This window comes from Chinchilla lanigera, unplaced genomic scaffold (genome assembly GCF_000276665.1).
Source record: "Chinchilla lanigera isolate Chin_1 unplaced genomic scaffold, ChiLan1.0 scaffold00012, whole genome shotgun sequence".
In the NCBI taxonomy this organism is placed as follows: domain Eukaryota; kingdom Metazoa; phylum Chordata; class Mammalia; order Rodentia; family Chinchillidae; genus Chinchilla; species Chinchilla lanigera.
Window position 1 is genome coordinate 7,814,839 of NW_004955413.1, and position 10,109 is coordinate 7,824,947.

The following is a 10,109-nucleotide window of genomic DNA, read 5'->3' on the forward strand; positions in this document are numbered from 1 at the left end:
TAGAAATGAATGCAGAAAACAGGGGATAAACATGAATCATAGCTGAGGCAAAGAGAATGAAAGAAAGAAAAAACAGAATTGTGTTACCAGTGCTCTCTGATTTGGAGTAGGCTGTAAATTACTTGTCTGTTGCTTGTAAAACCCATAATAGAATATAGACATACACGTCAACTTTCAAGTAACTTGTACTCAAGAAAAGAGGGTCTTAACTTTAGAGTGGTGCCTTCTGTTCTGGCTGTCGAATGACTTACATATTTTCAGAGAGAACTGATCCATCTTCCCACAACCAGACCTTATCAGAATTCTGGCGGGATAATCCAATCCAGCGAATGAAAACAGTCCTGTCTTTGATGTAATCCTATTGCAAACATAAGTAAATTTAATGGTGAGAATGCCATCTCAGCTTTTGGCAATAACAAAGATAATGACTTAGTAAGATACTGCACAAATATTGGATTATAGTCTATATTAATATTAATGAGTTATACTTGACATTTAGGACTATATCAATTTGAATTGTTTTAGAATAAAAATACCTTTCCTGATTTATTTTTATGCTTAGAAACTATTACTATTATCCTATACACTAAATGTATTTGTTTTGTTCATTTCCCTATTGTTTCATCTACAATATAGGCCTCTGGGGGTTAGGGATTATTGTTTTATCAAATATATTTGTCCATCTCCTGGAAACACATAATGTTAAATTAATAAATAGGTGATCAATTAATTCATGGGTGACCAGAAAGAAGCCCAATGTTCACATACTTTTATGCCTTCCAATATGACTACTAAGAATCCATTCTTAGACAATAAAAAAATGTATTGAGCTTCTTCACAGACGTAAGAGGCTCAGAATGACAATATACAGGAAATGATAGGTGAAAGTCACTGTGTATTTCTTAAAGTCTGAACCATCTACCCCTTTACTGCTAATGCTTCAGGCTTCCTTTAAAATACATCCACATTATATAAATTTACTATAGGACATAACAGATAAATGCCACCAGAAATTTCAGTTCTTTATTTCTCAGAAAATATATTACCTCTTCTCTTAATTATAAATCTTGAACTTGCCATGAACCTAGAATAATAAAATTCAGGCTATTTTCCATTTCCAGTTAACCTCTTTATAATGGAGTTGAGAATTGACGGCATTTTCCCATTCCGCCTATTTTATTTAACTAAGCGTCTTCGCTAAGAGTATGGGCTTCCCGGAGGAGCAAGCAGTGGAGGCAGCAGGCCAGGATCCCAGGGAGGCTTAATGCAGCGACGCACACCTCCGGCTGACTCCTGTCTGACTCGCTGTGCGCTCCAGCTCCCAGGAAGGTACAAGCCAATTTTATTGATTAGCTATGGCAAGTCTGTTCGATAACCTGGATGCAATATTTTAGTTCTCTGTATTTTTACTGAGGTTGATGAGTTTCTTAGATTAGCACAAACTAGAAGACTTCAGGAAAAAAAATGTAAACATCATCAAATGTTACATTTAAGATTTTTCTCTTTATTCCTCCAGAATATTTGACGCGAGACGCTCCTCACCAGAGTGTTCTTGCTGGTAGTCTTCACAAGAGTTGCATTCTGGTTAAAGCAAAACCGCTTACTCTCTTCCCAGGTCAAGTTTTTCCGGAAGAATCCATAGCAACTATCTCCGTGATATCTCCAGTTTGGGTCACAGGGGCTACATTTGTGATCTGAAGGGGGAACCAAGCATAGGGATCTCTTCCTCCTCAAGGGGGCTCACATTTCCAACCCCCGCCCCCGCGTTTCCTGCCAATCTCCCTTTAACCTGGATCACAGAAATGCTCCAGGAGCTGGGCAGAGGAGGAGGTTACCAAACCACACCTACCGGCACTGCGCTTTTGGTTTTCTTCTAATTGTTGTATTATATGTTGGCAAAAATTCTTCGCCAGTTTTTGCACAGTTCCTGAGAGATTTTCATTCTCAGCCTGTAGGTTATTTTGCTGTGTGATAGCTAGATGTGGAAATTAGATAAATTACAATTTGTCATCCAGATCAGAAAGGTGGTGAGAGGACTTTTCAGTGAATTTTCACTCCAATAGAATGGCTAGTATATAAAGTTTACTAGAGACACATGTGTGAATGCATACTGGGAATGAACAAGGATAAAGGGCACCATGGTGAATATAATAAGAAATTGCAAAACATTTCAATGATTTCCAAAAGAATGAGTACATTCTTTAAAGGAAGTGATCATAAATATGAAAAGTTCAAGATCAAATAACACTCCCAAAGCAGCTGTTTTATCATTTCCTTAAACACAGGCTGTAAGCAGACTTTATAGAGGTGAGTGAGTGACCTCAATTATTTTCTGTGTTTTATGTAATACCAAAATATTCACTTAAGAGAGCATATTGACTTTTCATCATGTTTAAAATGCTGTGATAGTTACAGAAATAAACCAGAATGAATTAAAACTTCCAAACTTACCTATAGAAATAAACATACAACAAGCAGTAATATACAAATTACAATGCAACATTCTAAGGCTTAGCTTTACAGGAAGTGAAACACTATTTCAATAAACAAAACGGGAAGGAGGATATTTTAAGTAAAGGGAATAAACAGATCAAGCAGAATTCAAACATGGAGATATAAGATTTATTCATGAAATTGAGAAAATTTTGGGTTGACTGAGTTTCAGAGTAAGCAAGATAGCAGGAAAGTGAAAAATGTAAAAAAAAAACAGTTTCAATCTATGCCAAGAAGAAATTTAAAGGCCAGTGATAAATTATGAGAATAATTGTAATTAATGAAACAATTTTAAGTGATTTTTAATCAGAGGAAAAGTTTAGTTTTCTTTTGCTGAGACCATATTGGCAGCTATAATGATTAAAATACTGGCAAATAAAAAAGTAAAAGAAGGCTACCAGGATATACCAGAAGGTTACCAGGACCCTTAGGTAGCACCTTCTCAAGATCAAATATTTGGCAAAGCATCAAATACTTACACATAAACCCCAGGGCCACCAGTGCAACAACCATCCCCATAGACAAGATCAGCAGAATTAAAGCCATCACACGCCACCAAGAAGAGGAAGCAGGGTCAGCTGCAGGCATATAATAAAGATATAAGGAGCGGACAGTGGCGCCATCTCTACCTGTCTTCTCAGAATCTTTCAAGTGTCATGAGCAACATTATTGGCATCCCTTGCCTGTGTTTTCTTGTTAATCATCAATAAAAACACCTCTTCCCTCTCTCCACACCCAGGCGATTTTCCCTTTCTTAGCCAAACTATAGGCCTTATATTTTAAGGTCTTGTGTTTCTGTCTTTTTGTGTGTAGGTCCACCCACATAAATAATTGCTTTAGCAAGCAACAACTGGAAAGCCATATCCCTTTACTGACATTTAGAAAATGAAGTTTTCAAACATCCCCTCCCCTTATTCTCTTGGCCTCTATATCTTCATCATTAAATTCTAGGAGTCATAATATAATACCCTCTGCTTGTATCTTTGCTATTTATATTCTAAATATGTCCTTTTGAACCTATATAAACACTATTCAAATGCTTCAGAGAAAATAAGAAAAATAAGTAAGTAGCATACTATCACTAGTAGAGAAAAAGAAAACAGGATTGGCCCATTACACTAATTAATTTCCAAATTTCTGGTGCTGGACATTCTTACCTGAGGAGACAGCTGGTTTCTGAGGTTTAATATTTAGGGTGATGTATCCATCTTCATCCTGCATGGCTTCCCTTGGACAGCAAGTGAGCTCAGGATTCAATGATTTTGCGAAGTACAGTGTCTACACTTAAAATTTCAGTGTCGGCCGGTGTCTGTGATCCTCCTCTCTCTGGTAGAGTAAAACCATGTGAGTGAGGACACACATTCTTTTTGTTTGTTTTTTGTTTTCCAGGAAGCCCTTTCATGGCTGTTCAGAGATACATAACCCTTGAACACAAAAATGCAACAATAATAATAACTTGTGGTAAAGGAGTAGATAGGGTATTTGTTTCCTGTTTCCTTTTCTTCAACTCTGAATGAAGGGCTATGCCATCATGTGCATCCTTTCAAGGCACAAAAGTTCACGCTTCATCTTAACCCTAGGAAAGCTTAAGGGGTATTGCTTAACTTCTTTGCTTCTTTTCTCTTCTCATTGTGATTCAGTGTTGTTCTTTGAATCTTTGATAACTCCACAGGTTACATGGTCTTATGTAAACAGATGTCCACTGCAGCCCTCTCCGCATGACTTATTTCTGTTAGAAATATGCAGCATGAGTATAAAGAATTATAGGGTCGAAAAAGCCTTTGATAACATTTACTCTTAATTTTGCTTTCCATTTCTTCATGTGTTATAAATATAAACTGAGTTATCCAGCAAAAGTAACTGGAGAAGTACAAGAAGAGATATGATATTAAAAAATTTTCTGCCTTTTACAAAATTCATTGTCTTTGTTAACTGTCTTTTAACAATCCTACATGACTCTTGTTAATATGCCTTATTTCTACTTGAAAATTTATCTTCTCTCTCTTTTTCTTCATTTAGTAAACTGTGTCTTTAAAAAAAATCCATTTCAAATTTCCTGATGAAACTGAATGTGGAATAAAAACTATTATCAAGAGAATAGTTTACACATCGAAAGTTACTTTTACGTGAAATACCTTTTTTATTTTACTTTTTTTTTGTCTTTTTGAGACAAGGTCTCGCTATGCAGTTCAGGCTGATCTTGAGCTCATTTTGTAGCCCAGGCTGGTCTCAAACTTGCAACAATCCTCCTGCCTCAGCCTTCTGAGTGCTGGGGTTACAGGTGTGGGTCACCATGCCTGGAGTCTTTTTTATTTAAAAGCAAATATTTAACATTGTGTTTCAGATACTGATACTTATTATTCATGAGAAAAGTCATATACCGGGCTGGATAAAGTCACGGAGCACAGTCTAGAACATTAACTACCTAAAGTTTCTTTTCTAGCATTTAGGAGATCTCCTACCCTACTGCAAACCAGCTGACGTTCTTTCCCTTCTCCCTTACTTCACTCTTTTTCCATAGCACAACACAGTCAGATAAACATAATCATCGTATATCTTTTAATTTTCTTTTTGTTTAGTTGCTGGGAATCAAACTGCACACCTGTGCTTGCTAGGTAAGCACAGGCCACACCTGGGTACATCTACCCAGTAGCCAAATAAGTTTTGCTACATTACAATGGCTTTCAAATTTAGATACTGTCCAGACTTGCTGTCTTTGCTTCTGGTTCAAAAATGATTAAAAAGACACTGGGATCACAAGGACAATGTAGAGATATAATTAAGAAGAAAGGAAATTAGTTGAATGCGTAACACTGTAAGATTGATTGATGTACAATGATAGTGGGTGTGGAAAACAGACAAGAAAAGATATTGACTGTGGTGGATATTAGTACAACATCTCTCAACTAAAAAAAAATAAGTGAGAGTTTTGTACTTGGTAATCTCTTTTCATGAATTTTTTCATGTTCACTATTTTTAAATTAAGCCATAGATCCTTTCAGCAGTAATATCCTGGTCCCTCTCTGTCAGCCGCATTTGAGCTGTTGGTTCACCTTTGACTTACCAGCTTGGTACACACACAAACAAACTCATTGTTTTAGGAAAATGGTAGGATTGTCTGTCATGGGAAAAAAGTATAATTAATATTTTCTCTTGCATTTTCAGAAATCTTAAACATGTGGATTAAAACTGGAATGAGGTTTATTAAAAGTTGTTGCACTGGACAATAACTATCAGACAACTACAGTGGGACAGTCACACACAGAGTAGAGAAGGCTAAGGCAAAGCCTGTAAGACAGCATCCTTACCACTAAGGTTACCAGGCATGTGCACAGAAAACAGTGTAAGTAAAAAGCCAATAACAATCAAGTGGGATTTGGAACATTCAAAGGAAAATACAATTTGCATAAGCATAAAAAGGATAAGGGAATGTTCCTCAAATATGGGAGTTTGAGTAAGTATGACGTGTTGTGGAAAAGCCAGTTGACCCAGGATATTTGAGCTGAGGATTTGTGTGAAGAGTACTGAGATATGGGCTGAGGATTTAGCTCAGCGGCAAAGCGCCTGCCTGGCAAGTGCAAGGTCGTGAGTTCGGTTCCCGGTACCAGAGAAAAACAACAACAAAAAAAAGAGTACTGAGATATATGCAGTGTTGTACTTTTCTATTAAAATTACTGTACAGTATCTACAAGGTAGGGATTATTAACTCATTAGTCCTTCAAACATATACTTATTCACTACTGTAGCTGACCCAGGTACTCTCCTATGTTCTTGAAATTAAGTGATAAATGAAAGGGATGAGTTGTGCTCTTAGTGGGGGGTGGTGAGCACAGGTGATAACAAAGAAAAGAGAGCAGAGAGCGAGATAGCATCACATCAGTCAGTGCTGCATCCTGAGACATTCGTGTTTGACTATTCAGGCTGGGGACAGACCCTGGATGTGCTCCTTGGGGTTTGTTCAAGCAGCATTGTAAGGACTTAGCCAATTGCAAGAGTTTCTTGCATTTTAAAGATCATCTAGAATAATTCAAACTCACTTTAGCTTTTCTTTTAAAAAGTGATAGCTGCCCCTATGCTTTTACCTTTGCGGTAGATACTATACTTATGCAAATTTTACTAATAAGAGAAACACAACATACAAATGAGATAAATTGTCAAAGGTCCTAGAGGATATAATTATTAGATCAGGATTTGAATCAATCAATATGTCTTGATAGCCCTTTATTTAAACCAAGATATCTTCTTATCCCTACCGTGTGAATACACATTTCCAAATGAATTCCATTCTCTGTCTCCTCCTTGTGGCCATGTTTTTCTCTGCTTCTCATTTTTTCTCTCTTTTCTTTCTTTGGGCTAGGACATCTCAAGCTTTCACTTTTCTCTATTCCATTTCTCATGAATAATTGGGAATTAATTCCCATTCTGATCATCCTCTGAGCCTAACCTTTAGGGCGCTCTTCATAGCTGTTCTCTGAAGTAGGGATAATGTGTGAGAAGGGAATGACTGCTGAAGAATAGATTTGAGAATATAACTTCCTATCATATGTACACAGCATTTCCTTTAGTACAGTATAAATCAAAAATATTTCCACATTTGACAGCTACGTCCTGTTATTCTCTACAGTGAGTAGTGTTTTCTGATAGATATAATTCACATGAGAGCAAGAGGAGAAGTCAGAGGGTTGACTCCAAGTTTTTGGCTAAGGCATTCTAACCAAGGAACTCGCATTTACTGAGATGGGAAAACTTTGGGAAGGGTCTCTCATTTTTTGATGGAAGTTTGAAATCTAAATAACTACATCAGGAATCCAGCCAGCTGAGTGGTCTTGCAAGCAAGGACTTGGGGAATATGAATTTAGACACTGTAAATGCATGGCTGTTCCATCAAGACATGAATCCAGATGAGCTCATCCAGTGATGTGAATAACCCATAAAAGAGGGTGAGGAACCAACCTCCAGGACACACTACTTTGAAATCAGTGAAGGAGGAGTCAATGGACCCGATGGAGGATTGGGAATTGGTGAAGTAAAAGGGAAACCAAGAGAATGGTGTCCTGGAGACCAAAGTATTTGGAAGAACACAGTGTTTTAAGAAAAGGGAATAATCAGTTATGTCCAAAGCTGCGTAAAGGGTGAGAAGAGGAATCTAAGAAATATCCACTGGATGTGTTGATATGAATGTTAATACTGACTTACACGAGAACACTTTTTGTAGAAATATTGAGGAGAAAAAACTGTTTAGGATGGGTTTGGGAAAAGTAGGAGGAGAAAGGAGAAATAAACAGCTTTTCAAACCCTTTTGCTGCTAAGAATATTCAAAAAATGGGGTCACAATAGGTGGGTGCACAAGAGATATTTCACGCTTGTTTTTGAGATGGGGAATATTGTATCATATTTGTAGGCTAAGGTGAGTGAATGGGTAGAAGTTTTAAAAAGGGAAATTGTTTATATTAGAGAAAGAAAAACGGAGAAAATTTTAAGTTCAACATCTTTAAGCAGATAAAAAGGGTGGATTTTAAAATACAGGTGGAGATTAATCATAGATAAAAGGTGCCAGTAAAATTAGTCATTATTGAGAGGGATACCATGTACCTTACAGATGCAGATATTTATACATTTAGTTGGCAGAACAAAGGAAAGTCTCCTCAGATTGTATTTATTTTCTCAAGATAATTGAAAAGCATATCATGACTTGAATTTGGGGAAAGGGAAATGCAATTCAAGAACAGCTAATAATTTTTAGGACTTTAGGAGGAAATACTGATTAGTAAGACTGTTTAGAAGTTATGGTGCAAAAACATAAAGTAAGACCAGTTAATATAGCCATTCAGCCACTCAGAAGAGCTGTGGTGCAGATAGAGTTGTACTGAACCAGGTTGCATTTTCCAAATGCTTACGATGAGTGAAGAGATAAGCAAGAAAATTATTGCAGCACATAAAAAAATGGCTATTATAATTGACCCTGATAATTGGCCTAAACCAGGTTAAATAGGGAACTAGACACTAGGGACTGATAAACAAAAATGTGGCATTGTCAATGAGTCTGACAACTAGTGGGCACCAAAACCTGTAGCCCATAGAATTATTAGGAGTAAACCAAGACAGGAGTTGGAGTTCAGAGAGTAGAATACCTGAAACTGAGACCATGGAAAAGGTATTCATATTGGAAATGAAAATTTCTAGACTCATGCGTTTCTGTCCAGTAGAAACTTCTGCAATAATGTAAATGTTATATATCTATACAGTCCAAAACAATAGCCACATTTGGTGACAGATCACTTGAAGCATGACTAGTGTGGCCTAAAAACTGAATTCTTAACTATATTTACTTTCAATAAATTTATATAGTTCTATGTACCTAATTGCTATAACATTAGACATTGTTGATCTACAGAATAATCATTTAGTGGGTGGCTTATTTGTGGTTGGGGATGAGGTTATTGGAGATAAGAACTGAGAATCTAGAATGTTGAATTACTATCTGTGGGGACAATACTGATCATTACAAGAATAGTAGAGGTGAACAGATTTAAGACAGTTGAACAAAAAATGAAGAAAATGGTCCTAGTACTGTATTTGGTAGATGATTTTACCAGGTAGGTTTTTTGAGGGTGTAACAAATAAAATGAGTTACACAGAGATGCTGGAAGTTTGTAAAAGAGAAAATCATAGATCTTAAGTAATGAAATAATAAATTATAATATGTCACATAGTCATTTAGGATAATAAAATTATAAAGTATATAAGAGATATGATGTACTTCTGCCCTTTATAAACAATCAGAATCTAGTAAGATATTTTATATTTTATGGAATAAAGGTAAAACAAAATTTCATAACAAATTAATAGGAGAATAATAATATATTGTATATTGTTTTCTTTAAAGTAGCTGCTCAGAGTACAAGGTGTGGGCATAAAAATTTCTCCAATTGATATTATCACAAGCACTCTTTTTCAATGAATCAAGAGACACTAATTACATAATTGACTTGCATTTTTTTCTTTTCCCTTCCAAGTTTTCCCCTTTTCTCCATCTTTGTTCCTTTTTCCTTTTAAACAATTTTTCTCTATTTCACCCTAACTATTGTACATTTTAGACCTTATTTATTCTTTCAGGTTCTCACACCAGGGAGACAATATGATGTTTACACATGTGATGCTGACTTATCTCACTTATGAAATAAGTGCTTTGCTTCCTTCTAGTCCAAAGTCTTTTGTTCTTACCATCCTTCCTTCATAACTAGTCAGCATTGTTGAACTCTTCTCTGTTGTCACATAACTCTCTGATTATCTAAGAAATTGCCAATGTTATGAGTATGGTCTCAAGTTGCATCCATTTACCTATGAAAGTCTCGTTTATCCTTCTTTATGGCTGAGTAGTACTCCATTGTATAAAAATACCACATCTTTTTTTATTCATTTCTCAGTTGATGAGCATGTTGGGTTGTTTTTAAGATTTAGTTATGACAAATTGTGCTGCTATAAACATGGGTGCACATATATTGCTGTGGTATGTTTTTAATTTTTCTGGGAAGATACCTAGAAGGGGAATAGCTGAGTCAAATGGCATCTCTAATCCTAGTTTTTTGAGGTATCACCACACTGATTTCCACAAT

General features: G+C 36.1%; 1 protein-coding gene across 1 annotated transcript in view; it reads right to left on the bottom strand.

The window, feature by feature from the left end:
• The window catches only part of Clec1b (C-type lectin domain family 1, member B), an 8,871-nt gene extending 2,089 nt beyond the window's left edge, over positions 1 to 6,782 (bottom strand). Inside the window, exons 1-6 of the mRNA XM_005378941.2 lie at positions 6,747 to 6,782; positions 3,651 to 4,222; positions 2,973 to 3,071; positions 1,850 to 1,975; positions 1,543 to 1,694; positions 252 to 358 (exon numbers count right to left, since the gene is read on the bottom strand). Of these exons, the coding sequence (XP_005378998.1) occupies positions 252 to 358; positions 1,543 to 1,694; positions 1,850 to 1,975; positions 2,973 to 3,071; positions 3,651 to 3,714 (548 nt within the window). The 5' untranslated portion in view covers positions 3,715 to 4,222; positions 6,747 to 6,782. The remainder of the gene's footprint in view (positions 1 to 251; positions 359 to 1,542; positions 1,695 to 1,849; positions 1,976 to 2,972; positions 3,072 to 3,650; positions 4,223 to 6,746) is intronic.
• Positions 6,783 to 10,109: the final 3,327 nt, after the last annotated feature.